Here is a 17,529-nt window from a genome sequence, read left to right as displayed (position 1 = left end):
ATATCTTTTGGAAATATTTCATGAATCTTTTGAGAAGGGTAATTTACCTTCTTTTTATGAAGCTTCTGCTTCGTTAATCCTTAAGAAAGATAAAGATCTTACTGAATGTTCATCATATAGACCTAGTTCGTTATTAAATGTGGACACAAAAATTCCCTCTAAGATTATGGCTAACGGTTTGGAAAATTGTTTCTATGGATCAAACAGGCTTTATTAAAAGCTGTTACACTTTCTCCAATATTCGGTGACTGATGAACGTTATATATTCATCACCATCTAAGAAACCCCAATGTGTTATTTCTCTTGATGCCGAAAAGGCATTTGATAGAATTGAGTGGACATACCTGTTTAAGGTATTAGAAAAATTTGGTTTTGGTAATAATTTTAATAGATGGATTCAAATAATCTATAAGGTTCCTACTGCTACTGTTATTATGAATGATCTTAGGTCCTCTTTATTTTCACTTGCACAAGGTACTAGGTAGGGATGTCCATTAAGCCCTTTATTATTTAATCTTGTACCGGAGCCTTTGGCCATAACACTTCGTGAAGGTAAAAATATTCATGGTATCTCTATAAATGGGACTATACATAAGGTTTCTCTTTATGCAGATGATCTTTTGGTTTATATTTCAAACCCTGAAGAATCTATTCCTAACCTTCTGGAAATACTAAATGATTTTGGAAAATTTTCTGGATATAAACTTAACTTAAATAAAAGTGAATTGTTTACACTAAATGCTTCTGTTTCCATATATAACAATATTCCATTTAGAATTGTTAATTCTTTTATATATTTGGGTAATATGATTATTAAAAAATATAAAGATCTTTATAAAGCTGATGTAGTTCCTTTAATGGACTTTATGAAACAATTATTTTCCAGATGGAACCCACTTACACTTTCCTTAATAGGTCATATCCATGCCGTGAAAATGATGATTTTACCTAGATTTTTATATATTTTTCAAAATATACCTATCTTTTTAACTAAAAAAAATTTGATCAAATTGACTATTATTTCGTCCTTTATTCAGAACAATAAAAGACCAAGAATTAATAAGTATCATTTACAAAAATCTAAAAAAGATGGTGGACTTGCACTTCCTAATTTAAGACTGTATCGTTGGGCTGTTAATATTCGACAATTATGTTTTTGGCTATATTGGCTCAACAAGAGCCAAACACCAGCTTGGATTGATTTAGAATTAAAAGCTAACAAACAATTTAATTTAACCTCATTATTAGGAGCTCCATTACCTTTACATTTCTCTAAAATTCCAAACTTAAATCTCTACCCTGTTATTAAACAGTCCTTATGGATTTGGTTTCAGTTTCGCAATGTTTTAAATTTTACACAATTTAAATTGTCTAGCTCTCAATATTGAAATTTTTTATTTAAACCTTCAATAACTGATCCCATTTTTCTATTATGGAGAAATAAGGGAATCTGCTTTTTTAGCAGATTTATTTTGTGATGGTCCATTGATGACTTTTGAAGAGTTAATTAGTAAATATTCTCTCTCTCATACACACTTTGTGCAATATTTTCAGGTTAGACAATTTTTACAAAAATACTTATCTAAGTTTCCATATTTGTAAGAGTCTGATTTGTTGGATACTATTTTGAATATGAATCCTTTAGTAAGAGGTTCTATTGGTAGAATTTATAATTTATTTTATTACAAAAAGATAACCTCTCATTAAAGATTAAACGAGATTGGGAGAGAGAACAATATGACCTTTGTTAACAAAGATTGGTTGCGAGTTCTGAAAATGGTCAATTCTTCGATATGTGCCAATCACTGTTTAATTCAATTTAAAATTGTTCACTGTTATTATTTAACAAAGGAGAGACTATCTATAATATTTCCTAACATAGACAATTACTGTGATGGGGTAAAACTGAAGCAGCCGCTTTGTCTCATATGTTCTGGTCATGTCCTTCATTAAAATCCTTTTGGAAATCTTTATTTTCTGCAATTTCTAAAGCTCTGAAAATTAATTTACAACCTAATACATTAACTGTTCTATTTGGAATAGCTCTGCATCATATTCAGGATATCTCATCTTCAGACCAACATGTAATTGTATTTGTTACATTGTTGGCAAGAAGAGCTATTTTATTGAAATGGAAAGATAACTCTGTCCCAACATTAATTCAATGGTTTTCTCAAGTAATGTTATGTCTTAAATTGGAAAAAATCAGAAGTAAAACTTTTGATCCTTGATTTGATTTTGAAGATGGGGCTCTTTTGCCAAATATTATCATTTAATTTGAATTATTTTATACGGTTTCCTTCCAATTTTGTTTTATATAAACATAAATTTGCGGTTGATGATTTTTTTTAATGTATATGAACGATGGTAAGTCGAATTGCTCCGGAAGTTGATTCCGAATGGGTTTTTTTTCTTTTTTCTTTTTCTTTCTCTTGTAGTTAGTGGGGTTTCCTTTTTTTAGTAAGTTGGGGTTCTCTTCTTTCCTTCTTTTCCTTATAAATTTTTTTCATGATCATATATTATCCTTTTTTGATAATTTTTCAGCTTCATTAATTGTATATATATCAACTTGTTGAAGTTCTGTATCGTTTTATAGCTGTAGAAGATTATGTATCAATAAAAAGATTTCAAAAATGAAAATTTCATTTATGAGCTGAAGGGTACAAAGAAATAGAGACCAACAAAGAAAATCTTTCACAGCAGCAGGGATTAATTAGACATTTGATTTCTAGTTTAATTAATTTAGATTAACACACCACCAATGGAAACATGCTGAAAATAGAAAAGCCAACCAAAAGGGGTGAATATAGCCCAGAGCATCACAGGAAATGCCCTTCCCACCACAGAGCACATCTACAGGTAGCGTTGCCACAAGAAAGAAGCATCTGTCATTAAGAATCTTCAGGCCATGCTCTCGTTTCGCTGCTGCCATTGGAAAGGAGATACAGAAGACTCAGCGCCCACACCATCTGGTTTAGGAAAAGGTATTACCCTCAACCATCAGACTTCTGAACCAGTGTGGATAACTTCACTCAACACAACTCTGAACTGATTCCACAACCTATGGACTGCAGTACTCACGTACTCAGTATTATTTATTACTATCATTAATTTTATTTGCATTTGCATGTTTTGTCTTCTTTTGCACGTTGGTTGCTTGTGAGTCTTTGTGTTCAGTTCTTCATTCATTCTATTGTATTTCTTGGCTCTGTTGTGGGTGCCAGCAACAAAATGAATCTCAGGATAGTACAGTATATGCTGACATGGTTGGGTTGGGATGTTCTCCAATCTTGCCAATTTACTTGCAAAGGTTTGACTCCAAGAGGGAAGACATGATCAGCGTGCTGTTGATTGTGATGTGTCCTCCAAATGCCTGACCATTCCATACTTCTCAATCAGTTGATTGGACGTCATTTCAGAATTGCAATTGTGATGTGGGGAGGAAATCAAGTCGCTGATTGGCTGTGTGGTGAACTTTGTGTGCTGTGGTCAGGAAATTTGCCTGCATGGGCTCATAAATAGGATCGAGGCCTACGTGTTTGTTAACAGAATAAAGGCCAAGCATTCAGAGAACACTCCACAATCAAAAGGGCTCTGATGATGTCTCACAAACCATTTGTAAGTAAATTGCCAAGATCGGAGAACAACTCAAACCGACCATCAACCACCTGAGCTACACATCTTCCAAATTATTTACAATATGGTGACATATATGTACTTTACTAATAAATTTACTTTGAACTTTGAACAAATTCGTGGGCCAAAGGGCCTGTTCCTGTGCTGTTTTATTTGATAATGCTATTGGAATTTGCTCCACTCTTCCCCTGATTCCCAGGGCAAAGAATTCACATTGTCCCTATTTTTCACCCTCATATTTTCCCACTGCAAATGAATTGCTGGGGATTTTGGGGCAAGACAGCCAGCAATGGTGGGTGAACATTCCCATAATGCAGAGCACTGCAGAAAAGGCCCTGTCGAAGGGCTGGCACAAGCCCTGCAGCACTCCAGAAGCAACTGACCCTCTAGTCACTTGCCACATTGATTATAAGGTGGGCTACAGAGATGGTCTACAATGGCCATGTGGTATGACATCACTTCTGCTATAGATCAGGCTCCACCATGAATATCGTTGCACAGGGACACACAGAGAACAAATCAAGCTCAGACAAAAATTACTTGCTCTTTAATTCTGAAAGAAATCAAAGTTTAACTCTAAAAGTGATAATGGTACACAAGAGATTTTGCAGATGCTGAAAATCTTGAGCAATAAAGACAAAATGCTGACGGAACTCAGAAGGTCAGGCAACATCTACAGAGTGGAATAAACAGTTGATACTCTGGCTGAAAGCATCACAGACCCAAACGGCCACTGTTTATTCCTCACCACAGACACTGAGTGACCTGCTGAGTTCTTCTAGCATTTTGTACTTTATACAAGAGTAATTTTGACCGTGATAGTTAATATGTCTTTTCCTATTTGTATTTTGTATAAATCTCTTAACCTCCTTAATTATCCTTTCTCCTCTCCCTCTTCCCCTCCCACTCCATTACCATTTACCTCCAGTAATGCAAGTTCCAAGTTTTGTCACTACTATTATGTGGAGAGTGTCACGCCCACTCTGTACACAGAAGGCTCTCAGAAGCAAAAATAACATTTGGACAAGACGATTATCATGAACCCTGGGGGCCTCTGCAGCGGGGCTTGAGAAACCAAGAAGTGTGCAGCTTGGAGTTTTCTCAAGCACCTATATTCAATAATAGTTGTCTTAACTAGAATCATTAAGCTCTTGTGCTTTCTGTTTAATCTTGTCAAGGGCATTGTTTCCGGCACGGGTTTTCTACCTACTGTGATTATTTAAAGTGTACTCCAGATTAGCACTCATCACTGGGTTCTGGCGTTGAGAATGATTTGTCTCAGTGTTGCTCGGTTGTGCCACTGATGTTCCACTGGAATTCTTAAGTTTAATCTCTTGTTTCTGTTTCTACATGAGAGTCTGTCCGTCCTCCGCAACTGGGTTTAGTCGTTGCCAGCACGCACCGTGGCAATGATATATTTTAGTGAAGGGACAACGTGGTTTCTCTTTAAAACTCTGCTATATTCGTTCCTTGAATGCAATTGGACTTGAATCCTTAACCTACTGATCGACTGACCAATGAAGACCTCTCACCAATAATATCTCCACCCCAGTAAAACCTGTACCAAAGACCTTCACTATCTGAGATGATCAAGCCTACACATTACCCTCACTACGGCTTCAAATGGACACATCAGAATATTGTGGAAAAACCCTACTCAGTCAACATCCGAAAATCTGAAGAAAAGCAATTTACAACGTAAAGGGGCTTGCAGTTCCATCTCTTGAATCCAAGGTGCAGAACTTCTGTTGCAGTAGTAATGCGGTTTCTAAGAATCAGCATTGAGCACTTTCTAAGGAAATCCCTCTTCATCCGAAATTAATTCATCATCTAAGAGCACACTGAAATGAAAAATAAACAGAAAGTAAATATGAGAAAGTCTGCAGACACTGGAAGTCCAGAACAACACACACAAAATGCTGGAGAGCAGTCAGGCAGCATCTATAGCACACACACCTGCCCATTATGCTATTGGCATTTAGGGCAACAATAAACATCCTCCACCTCTGTCTGTACAGAAGAATTCTTCATTGCTGTTCCTTCATTGATTTTTGACCAGTTCGGGTTCCTAGTCATGAACTGAACCCCCAAACCTGGATGAGCAGTGACCAGTTTTAGTCTGGCCTCTAACCTTTAACCTTTTCCGAGTTACGGTGTGAGAGGGTCTGGGAACTGGGTGCTCAATAACAAAAGTGAGCGAGGTCCTCAATGAATACTTCTCTTCAATATTCACCACTGAGAGGGAACTTGATGACGGCAAGGACAATATGAGTGAAGTTGATGTTCTGGAGCATGTTGATATTAAGGGAGAGGAGGTGTTGGAGCTGTTAAAATACATTAGGACGGATAAGTCCCCAAGGCCTGACGGAATATTCCCCAGGCTGTTCCACGAGGCAAGGGAAGAGATTGCTGAACCTCTGGCTAGGATCTTTATGTCCTCGTTGTCCATGGGAATGGTACCGGAGGATTGGAGAGAGGCGAATGTTGTCCCCTTGCTCAGAAAGGGTAGTAGGGATAGTCCAGGTAATTATAGACCAGTGAGCCTTACGTCTGTGGTGGGAAAGCAGTTGGAAAAGATTCTTAGAGGTAGGATCTATGGGCATTTAGAGAATCATGGTCTGTTCAGGGACAGTTAACATGGCTCTGTGAAGGGCAGATCATGCCTAACAAGCTTGTTTGAGTTCTTTGAGGAGGTGACCAGGCACATAGATGAGGGTAGTGCAGTGGATGTGATCTACATGGATTTTAGTAAGGCATTTGACAAGGTTCCACACGGTAGGCTTATTCAGAAAGTCAGAAGGCATGGGATCCAGGGAAGTTTGGCCAGGTGGATTCAGAATTGGCTTGCCTACAGAAGGCAGAGGGTAGTGGTGGAGGGAGTACATTCAGATTGGAGGGTTGTGACTAGTGGAGTCCCACAAGGATCTGTTCTGGGACCTCTACTTTTCATGATTTTTATTAACAACCTGGATGTGGGGGTAGAAGGGTGGGTTGGCAAGTGTGCAGACGACACAAATGTTGGTGGTGTTGTAGATAGTGTAGAGGATTGTCGAAGATTGCAGAGAGACATTGATAGGATGCAGAAGTGGGCTGAGAAGTGGCAGATGGAGTTCAACCCGGAGAAGTGTGAGGTGGTACACTTTGGAAGGACAAACTCCAAGGCAGAGTACAAAGTAAATGGCAGGATACTTGGTAGCATAGAGGAGCAGAGGGATCTGGGGGTACATGTCCACAGATCCCTGAAAGTTGCCTCACAGATAGGGTAGTTAAGAAAACTTATGGGGTGTTAGCTTTCATAAGTTGAGGGATAGAGTTTAAGAGATGCAATGTAATGATGCAGCTCTATAAAACTCTAGTTAGGCCACACTTGGAGTACTGTGTCCAGTTCTGGTTGCCTCAGTATAGCAAGGATGTGGAAGCATTGGAAAGGGTACAGAGGAGATTTACCAGAATGCTGCCTGGTTTAGAGAGTATGGATTATGATCAGAGATTAAGGGAGCTAGGGCTTCACTCTTTGGAGAGAAGGAGGATGAAAGGAGACATGATAGAGGTGTACAAGATATTAAGAGGAATAGATAGAGTGAACAGCCAGCGCCTCTTCCCCAGGGCACCACTGCTCAGTACAAGAGGACACAGCTTTAAGGTAAGGGGAGGGAAGTTCAAGGGGGATATTAGAGGAAGGTTTTTCACTCAGAGTGGTTGGTGTGTGGAATGCACTGCCTGAGTCAGTGGTGGAGGCAGATACACTAGTAAAGTTTAAGAGACTAATAGACAGGTATATGGAGGAATTTAAGGTGGGGGGTTATATGGAAGGCAGGGTTTGAGGGTTGGCACAACATTGTGGGCCAAAGGGCCTGTAATGTGCTGTACTATTCTATGTTCTATAAAACAATAACAGAACACAAGAGTTGCTGAAATCCAGAGTAACACACATAAAATGCAGGAGGAACTTGCAGGTCAGGCAGCATCTATGGAAATGAATAAACAGTCGATGCTTTGGGCCAAGACCCTTCATCAGGACCAGAAAGGAAAGGGTAAAATGCCAGAATATAAAGCTGGAGGGGAAGGGGAGGAGGCTAGCTAGAAGGTGATAGTTGAAGCTGGGTGAGTGGGAAAAATAAAGGGCTGGAGAGGAAGGAATCTGATAGGAGAGGAGAGTGGTCCATGGGAGAGAGGGAAGGAGGCACACCAAGGGGTGGTGACAAGTATGTGAGAAGATAAAATAAATGAGGACACAATAATTGTATCTCCTTGTTGTCACATCCCATAATTTGGAAAATCATGCAGCAAGTTAAAACAAGGGAAGGTGTGAGAGGTTGGTGAACTGGGTGTTCAATAACAGAACAACAAAAACAAGTTAGTTGATGGTTTGAAGTGTGTATATTTTAATGTTAGGAGTATTATGGTTCAGCATGATGAGCATGCATCAGTACATGGAATGATGATGTTGCAGCCATTACTGAAACTTTGCTGAGAGAGGGGCAGGGATGGGTGATTAATTTACCAGGTTTTCAATGTTTTAGAAAGGAGAGAGAAGGAGCTAAAAGGTTGAGGAGATGCAGTACTAATCAGGGACATATGGAGGGGTCAGACACTGGGTAGAACCCAGGAATAAGGAAGGGTTGCAATCACACTGATGAGATTCTACTGCAGACTCCCCAATAGCCACTGGGACATTGACAAACAGAAATATAATCAGATTAAGGAAGTATACAAAACTGGGACCTTTTTGCAAGGCGTTTAGATGGGTCATAACTTGTTCAGCAATATTTTTTAAATCAGTATGTGTTTGGTCCAATGACAGGGGTGGCCCTGCTGGACCTGGGTGTTTCATAGTGAGCCTAGCTAGGTGACTGATTGTTCAGTGGGTGAACTGTTAGGGAAGAGTGAACACAATCCCTTAACTTTCAGGATAGCCATAGATAGGATAGGTCCAGTTTTAAATTGGTGTTGGGTAAATTATGAGGGCATCAGTCAGGAACAAAGAAGAGTTAATTGGGAACACCTTTTTTCTGGGCAAGTCCATATTAGACATGTGTAGGGTGATTGAGGATCAATTGTACAGAGTACAGGAAAAGTATTTTCCTGTCAGAAGGAAGGACAGAGAAGGAAAGACAAGAGAACCTTGGACATCCAAAGGGAAATGAATTTAGTCAAGAAGAAAAAGGAAAAGTATGTAAAGCTTCTGAAGTTAGGATCAAACAAAGCACACGACGAGTTTAAAGAAGCCAGTAAAGAAAGGAATTAGGAAAGCTAGCAGGGGCCATGACAAGTCTTTAGCAAGAAGAATTAAGGTGAATCCCAAGGTGTTTTATACATACATCAAGAGCAAGAGGGTAACTAGAGACAGGATAAAGGTAGAAGGGACACTTGCTTGGATGTGGAGAATGAGAGTGAGGTACTTAATGAGTACTTTGCTTCAGTATTTACCACTCAGATTAGTGCTGAGTGTACAAATGTGTTAGGGCATTTTAGAGGTCAAGGAGGAAGAAGTGTTGGGTCTCCTAATGAGTAATTCATATACGTCAAAAACAGCAGAGGTTCCAGTACGGTACCCAGCAAAACACCACTAATTACAGACCTCCACTTGAAAAGTCTCCAGGGCATGATGGGATTTAGCCCATGTTATTGAAGGAGGCAAGAGATGAGGTTGTTGGGTCTTTGACCAGTACCTTCACATCCTCTCTTGGCACAGGCAAGGTACCAGAGGACTGGCCAGTGGTTATTGTTGCAGCTTTATGTAAAAAGGGAACAAGCACAAATCCTGGGAACTATAGACCAGTGAGTCTCACGTAGGTTGTCAGGATATTGCTGAAGAAAATTCTTAGGGATAGGATATATGAGCATTTGGAAACCCATGGCCTAATTGGGGACAGGCAGCAGGCTTTATGAAGGGCAGGTTGTGTCTTACCAAATTAGATGACTTTTTTGACAAGATAATGAGAGAGATTAATGAAAGGAGGACAGTGGATGTTGTCTACAAGGATTTCAGTACAGCATTTGACAAAGTCCCTCAAGAGTGGTTAATCCAGAAGACTAAGATGCACTGGGGTGGCAGTGAATTAACTATGGATTCAGAACTGTCTCGTGTAGAAGAGAGAGGATAGTGGCTAAAAGGACTTATTCAAGTGGAGGTTTGTAATTAGTGGTGTTTCGCTGGGTACTGTACTGGGACCTCGCTATTTTTGATGTATATGAATGACCTGGATGATATGCAAATGGATAGGTTAGTAAGTTTGCAGATGATACGAAGATTGGTGGAGTTGTGGATTGTGTGGAAGACTGTCAAATAATACAGCATGAAATAGATCAGTTACAGAAATGGGCTGAGAAATGGCAGACGGAGTTGAACCGAGATAAATGTGAGCTGTTGCACCTCACATAAGTGTGCCTTTTTTTTCCTCACCTAGTGTCTGCAATATGGTTGTCTGGTACTTCTGGTATTCCCCAAATTTATTCTGCATAACAGTCCTGACAGCAGACACGTTCAGGGTTACACGCTTTGGCTCTGTGGCTCTGTAATGCAAGAGTAAACATTGCCTTCATTAACAGTTCATTGATATTCCGAAAGTGGAAATAGTGCAAGTGATTACAAACACAACTCCTGTCTGTGTTGCATCACCAGTCTCTGTAGATGGAGTAATCCAGGGAAGTTTATTTCATGTATTGCTTTCTGAGAGTATCCTGAATGATTGTGTCATGATCTGGTCTGGAAACACCAAAGCCCATGAACGGAAAAGCCTATAAAATGTAGTGGATACAGCCCACTAGTAAGCCGTTCCACTACGAAGCACATCTGCAAGGAGCGTTGTTACAGGAAAGCAGCATCCATCATCGAGAATCCCCACCATCCAAACCATGCTCTCTTCTCACTGCTGGCATCAAGGAGGTACAGGAGCCTTTGGTCAAACACCACCGGGTTCAGGAACAGTTAGTACCCTTCAACCATTAGGCTCCAGTACCTACCCCTGTATGGATGATTTCACTCGCCTCAACTCTGAACTGATTCCACAACCTATGGGCTCACTTCCAAACCCTCTACAACATATTTTTGTATTAATTTGCACGTTGTAGGTCATTGTTTGTGTATAATTTATCATAAATTTTATTTATTTCTTTACTTTACTGGAAATGCCTGCAAGAAAATGAATCTCACGGTAATATCTGGTGACATTTCGGTACTTATAGAGATCTACAGCACATTACAGGTCCTTCAGCCCACAATGTTGTGCTGACCATGTAACCTACTCTTGAAACTGCCTAGAACTTCCCTACTGCATAGCCCTCTATTTTTCTAAGTTCCATGTGCCTAACTAAGAGGCTCGTAAAAGACTCTTCCATGCACCCACCACTCTCGGTGTAAAAAACTTACCCCTGACATCCTCTCTGTACCCATTTCCACGCATCATAAAACTGTGTCAGCCATTTCAGCCCAGGGAAAAAGCCTCGGGTATCTCTCATCATCTTATACACTTCTATCAAGTCACCTCTCATCCTCCATCGCTCCAGGGAGAAAAGGTCAAGTTCGCTCAACCTGTTCTCATAAGGCACATTCTCCAACCCAGGCAACATCCTTGTAAATCTCTTCTGCACTCTCTCTATAGTATCCACATCCTTTTTGTAGTGAGGTGATCAGAACTGAACACAGTACTCCAAGTGGGATGTGATCAAGTTCTTACGTAGCTGTAACATTACCTCATGGCTCTTGAATTCAATCCCACAGTTGATGAAGGCCAACACACCATATGCCTTCTTAACAACACTGTCAACTTGCACAGCAGCTTTGAGTGTCCTATCGACATGGATCCCAAGATCTCACTGATCCTCCACATTGCCAAGAGTCTTGCCATTGATATTATATTCTGTCTTCAATTTTGACCTACCAAAATGAAACACTTCATACTTATCTGGGTTGAACTCCATCTGCCACTTCTCAGCCCAGTTCTGCTCCTTATTGATGTCCTGCTTTAACCTCTAACAGCCCTCCAGGCTATCCACAACACCCCCAACTTTTGTGACATCAGCAATCAGCAAACTTACTAACCCATAGTGCTTAGAAGTAGGTACGGAGTGGATGTCAGAGGTAAGTTTTTCACACAGTAATGATGGTGTGTGGAATGTACCTCCGGCTACGGTGGTGGAGGCGGATACAATAGGGTCTTTAATGAGACCCTTAGATAGGTACATGGAGCTTCAAAAAATAGAGAGCTATGCAGTAGGGAAACTCTAAGCAGTTTCTAGAGTAGGTTACATGGTCAGCACAACATTGTGGGCCGAAGGGCCTGTAATGTGCTGTAGATTTCTATGTTCTATGTTCACTTCTCCCATGTACGTAAAAACTTACAGTGAAATGTGTCATTTGTGTCAAATCAAATCAGTGAGGACTGTTCTGGTGCAGCCCACAAGTGTCGCAACACATCCAGCACCACATAGCACATCCACAAGTCACTAACCCTAACCCATGCATCTTTTGAATTTGGGAGGAAACCAACAGAGTCGCTTGTCGAATTTACAAACTCCTTACAGACAGCAGCATAAATCGAACCCTGATCTTATGGTTGGCGTTGTAAAACTATGCACTTACCATGACTCCACTGCACTGCCCTGATTAGAAATCAGATGAAAATGTAGACAGAGAGGTGGCAAGATAGCACCAGTGAACAACGATCTCCCTGGCAACATCTTCCAGATAGCTAATCTCCCCAATTATTTCACTTTGTCTATGCTTTCTGCTTGTTCTTGTTGTCTTGTTTGTGTTACGGAAACTGTTGGAGCCTGTGACGGACAGTTCGGAACTCAATCAAAGGATCCAGCACTACTTTGTGTCTGGAGAGCTGCCTCATGGAGATTAGAGACAGGAGATCAAAAAGGACTCAACTGACCAGAGACAAGGCGTGGACTCATGAAAGACTCCATTCATGAATGACTCCACCTCAAAACGGCAGGGAAGATTGAAGCGTCAAGGTGAATGCGGAGGGGTCAACAATGACTCCCAACGGAGGCAACTGGGGCGACGATGGTCGGCAGTCAGATCAACATTTTCGGACCCAGGTTGGTGGTCACTCTTTGAGGAAGGACTGAGTTCGTGCAGCCACTCAGCTTGTATACAGACAAAAAGATGTTTCCAATATTCAAAGACTTACTTGATTATTGGACTGTACTTTACATTGGCTTCCTTCAGTTCTTCGGTGTTTTCTTCCTTGAGGCAGATTTGCGGGTGGCTGTCAGCTAATTTTTTGTGTCAGTGTTCTTGTCTGTGAGTGACGTGATCGGGGATTGTTATTGCTGTTCTTTTGCCAGTGAGGGGATCAGCGACTGTTAGCGTTACGGACTTTTTTTCTGCACGTGAGGGGGTCTGAGACTGTGACTGTCGCTGTGTTGCTGCGAGCGAGGGGATCAGGAATTCTTACTGTTGCTGATTTTTTCTGCGGGGAGGGGGTGGGGGATTTTGGGGTCTGCAAGTTTTGCTTATTTTCTTATTCATGCCGGGGGATGGGGAATTGATGTATTTTCTTTCATCAACCTCCCCCCCCCCCACCCCGGTCTTTCTGTATTTCATGGCCATTTAGAGAAGACAAATTTAAGAGTTGTATTGTACATGCATACCTTGACCATAAAATAAACCTCTGAACTGGTCAAGGGTGAGGTGATGCATTTTGGGAGGTCAGGTGTACATTAAATGACAGGACCTTTAGGAGCATCAACACGGAATTCGGTGGCAGGGTGCCTCGGAAGACGGTGGAGGCCAATTCTCTGGATGCTTTCAAGAAGGAGCTGGATAGATATCTGATGGATAGGGGAATCAAGGGATATGGGGACAAGGCAGGGACTGGGTATTGATAGTGAATGGTCAGCCATGATCTCAGAATGGCGGTGCAGACTCGAGGGGCCGAATGGTCTACTTCTGCACCTATTGTCTATTGTCTAAATATGTTTCTACCAGAGGAGGTATAAGGTGCTCCTTCCCCACGCTAGCCTGCAGGTGACCCTTAGCACCTGCTTAGCCCCCCCACCCCCCAATCAGCATCACCTGAAGTCATGGGAGCAGGTGGTGGAGAAGCCAGCTCCATCATGAGCACCAGCCTCCCCTGCATCCAAAGCACCCTCAAAAGGAGATGCCTCAAAAATGTAGCAGCTATCAACAGGGATCCCCATCACCCAGGACATTCCCTCTTCTCATTGCTACCATCAAGAAGAGGTACAGGAGCCTCAGGACATACATTCAATGTTTCAGGAAGAGCTTCTTCCACTCCGCCATCAAATTTCTAAATGGATAATGAACCCATGAACAGTTCCTCAGTATTTTCCCTTCTATTTCCACTACACACTTAATTTATTTTAGTGTATAATTTTGTATTGTAATTTATAATTCCTATTTTACCCAGTCTTGGTGTTATAAAAACATTGAAAACCTACAGCACAATACAGGCCATTTGGCCCACAATGCTGTGCCTAACATGTACTTACTTTAGAAATTACCTAGGGTTACCCATAGCCTTCTGTTTTTCTAAGCTCCATGTACCTATCCAGGAGTCTCTTAAAAGACCCTATTGTATCTTCCTCCACCGCAGTCGCCGGCAGTCTATTCCATGCACTCACCACTCTGCATAAAAAATTTACCCGACATCTCCTCTGTGCCTACTTCCAAGCACCTCAAACCTGTGTCCTCTTGTATTAGCCATTTCAGCCTTGGGAAAAAGCTTCTGACCACCCACACAATCAATGCCTCTCATCATCTTATACACCTCTATCAGATCACCTCTCATCCTCTGCCGCTCCAAGGAGAAAAGGCCGAGATCACTCAACCTATACTCATAAGGCATGATCCCCAATTCAGGCAACATCCTTGTAAATCTCCTCTGCACCCTTTCTGTAGTATCCACATCCTTCCTGTAGTGAGGCGACTGGAACTGAGCACAGTACTCCAAGTGGGGTCTGACCAGGGTCCTATGTAGCTGTAACATTATCTATCTCTCAGCTTTTAAGCTCAGTCCCATGGTTGATGAAGGCCAATGCATCATATACCTTCTTAACCACAGAGTCAACCTGCACAGCAGCTTTGAGTGTCCTATGGACTCCGATCCCAAGATACCTCTGTTCCTCCACGCTGGCAAGAGTCTTACCATTAATACTATATTCTGCCATCATATTTGACCTACCAAAATGAAACACCTCACACTTAACTGGGCTGAACTCCCTGCCACTTCTCAGCCCAGTTTTGCATCCTATCGATGTCCCACTGTAACCCCTGACACTATCCACAATACCTCCAACTTTTGTGTCATTATCCACAACACTCCCAACCTTTGTGTCATCTGCAAATTTGCTGATCTAGTTTACCACATCATCCAGATCGTTGATATAGATGACAAACAACAAAGGACTCAGCACCGATCACTGTGGCACTCCCACTAGTCAAATAGGCAACTATCTAGCACCACTCTCTGGCTTCTCCTACAAAACCAACGTCTAATTCGATTTACCACATCACCTTGACCAACTTCCCATGTGGGACCTTGTCAAAGGTCTTGCTTAATTCCATGAAGGCAACGGCCACTGTTTTTCTTTCATCAACTTTCCTGGTAACCTTCTTGAACAACTCTAAGATTGGTTGGACTGGCCACAATGCCACGCTGGCATCAGTCCCCGTCTCTTTCGCTACCTCTTTCAGAACCCTGGGGTATAGTTAATCTGACCTGGTGACTCATCTACCTTCAGACCTTTCAGCTTCTCAAGCACCTTCTCCTTAGCAATAGCAACTACACTCACTTCTGCCCCTTGACGCTTGAATTTCTGGCATACTCCTGGTGTCTTACTTAAGATACTTGGAGATCATTCACCATTTGTTTATCCCAATCACTATCTCTCCAGCACCATTTTCCACTGATCTAAATCCACTTGGGCCTCTCCGTATCTGAAAAAGGAACCTTTGTAAACTCTTCCATATTATCAGATGGTTTAACTTCATATTTCATAATTTCTCTCCTTATTGGTCATTGCCTTCTGTTGTATTTCTAAAAGCTTTCCAGTCCTCTAATTTCCCACTAACTTCTCAATACTACAGTATATGCCCTCTCTTTTGCTTTTATGCTGTCTTTGACTTCCCTTGTCAGCCACGGTTGCCTCCTTCTCTCTTTAGAATATTTCTTCATCTTTGGCATGTATCTATCCAGTGCCTTCTGAATTGCCCCCAGAAACACCAGCCATTTCTGTTGATGAACTGCCTGCTTGTGTCCCCTTCCAGTCAACTTTGGCCAGCTCCTCTCTTACGCCTGTATAATTCACTTCACTCCACTGTAATACCAATACATCTGATTTTAACTTCTCCCTCTCAAACTGCAGGTGAACTCTATCAGATTATGATCACTGACTCCTAAGGGCTTCTCTACAAATTCTTTCCCTTGGAATCCTGCAACAACCTGATTTTCCCAATTCTGCTGAGGGGTCTAGGCACAAAACCTCAACTGTACACTTTTCCATAAATGTTGTTTGTCCTGCTGAGTTCCTCCAGCATTTTGTGTGCGTTGCTTGGATTTCCAGCACCTGCAGATTTTCTCTGGTTTGTGATTGGAGCCTTCGGGAGGTAGTCACCCCTAGGCTGCAGGAGACAGGTAACTGCGTGACTGTCAGGAGAAGAAGGGGGAATGCAGAGTACACCTGCGGCTGTTCCCCTCTATAACATGTATACAAATTTAACTACTATTGAGGGGGTCGACCTACAAGGGGGAGCCACACTGACCGGGTCTCTGGCACTGAGTCTGGTGCTGTGGCAGTGAATAGCAGAGAGATGAAGAGGAGTGCAGTGTTGACAGGTGATTCCTTGGTCAGAGGTACACAGTCGAGGTTCTGTGGGTGCAGTAGACACCTGGATGGCACATTGCATTCTGGTGCCAGGATCAGTGATGTCTCAGTTGGGGTCCAAGGCATTCTCAAGGGCTGGGGTGAGCAGCCAGAAGTCTTGGTGCATATCGGCACCAACGACATAGGTAAGCAAGGTGAGGAGGTCCTAAAGAGAAATTATAAGGAGCTAGGTAGAAAGCTGAGAAACAAGACCTGCAGAGTAGTAATCCCTGGATTGCTGCCTATGCCATTTGCCAGTGAGTGTAAGAATAGAACGACTTGGCAAGTGAATGCGTGGCTTAGGAAATGGAGTTCGGATTTATGGATCATTGGGATCTCTTGTGGGGAAGATATGACCTGTAAAAAAGGGACAGGTTACACCTGAACCCAAGGCCGTCCAGTATCCTTGGGGGGAGGTTGGATAGGGCTGTTCGTGTGGGTTTAAACTAAATTGGCTGTGAGATGGGAACCGGAATGATAGTGCTGAAGGTGAGGAAGTTGGTTTACAAACAGAGGCAATATAGTGAGACTCCTAGCAAGGAGAGGCCAATCATAGGACAAAATTGCTGTCAAAAGGATGAGTTGCAAAGCAAAATGTGGACAAAATCAAAAAGGGTTAATAGAGGATTGAGGGTGCTATATTTGAATGCGTGTAGTATATGGAATACGGTAGATGAACTTGTCGTACAGTTACAGATTGGCACGAATGATGTTGTAGGCATCACTGAATCGTGGCTGAAAGAAGATTATCCCTGGGAGCTTTACGTCCAAGGATGCACATTGTATCAAAAGGACCGGCAGGAAGGCAGAAGGGGTGGAGTTGCTTTGTTGGTAAGAAATGAAATCAAATCATTGGAAAGAGGTGACATGGGGTCAGAAGGTGTTAATCATTGTGTATAGAGCTAAGGCATTGCAAGGATGAAAACACTCTGATGGGAGTCCTATACAGACCCCCAGTTGTAAGGATGTTGCCTACAGATTTGCAACGGGAGATAGAAAATGCATGCTAAAAGGGCAAAGTTTACAATAGTCTTGGGGATTTCAATATGCAGT

The 17,529-nt window shown here is 41.8% G+C and overlaps 1 protein-coding gene across 1 annotated transcript in view; it reads right to left on the bottom strand.

Moving 5' to 3' along the window:
* Positions 1-4,161: 4,161 nt before the first annotated feature.
* Positions 4,162-17,529, bottom strand: part of LOC132393569 (E3 ubiquitin/ISG15 ligase TRIM25-like) — a 49,062-nt gene continuing 35,694 nt past the window's right edge. The window contains exons 8-9 of the mRNA XM_059968996.1: positions 10,043-10,152; positions 4,162-5,477 (exon numbers count right to left, since the gene is read on the bottom strand). Coding sequence (XP_059824979.1) covers positions 5,467-5,477; positions 10,043-10,152 — 121 coding nt within the window. The 3' untranslated portion in view covers positions 4,162-5,466. The remainder of the gene's footprint in view (positions 5,478-10,042; positions 10,153-17,529) is intronic.

This window comes from Hypanus sabinus, chromosome 4 (assembly GCF_030144855.1).
Source record: "Hypanus sabinus isolate sHypSab1 chromosome 4, sHypSab1.hap1, whole genome shotgun sequence".
NCBI lineage: Eukaryota > Metazoa > Chordata > Chondrichthyes > Myliobatiformes > Dasyatidae > Hypanus > Hypanus sabinus.
This window is presented reverse-complemented; position numbering and strand designations above follow the sequence as displayed.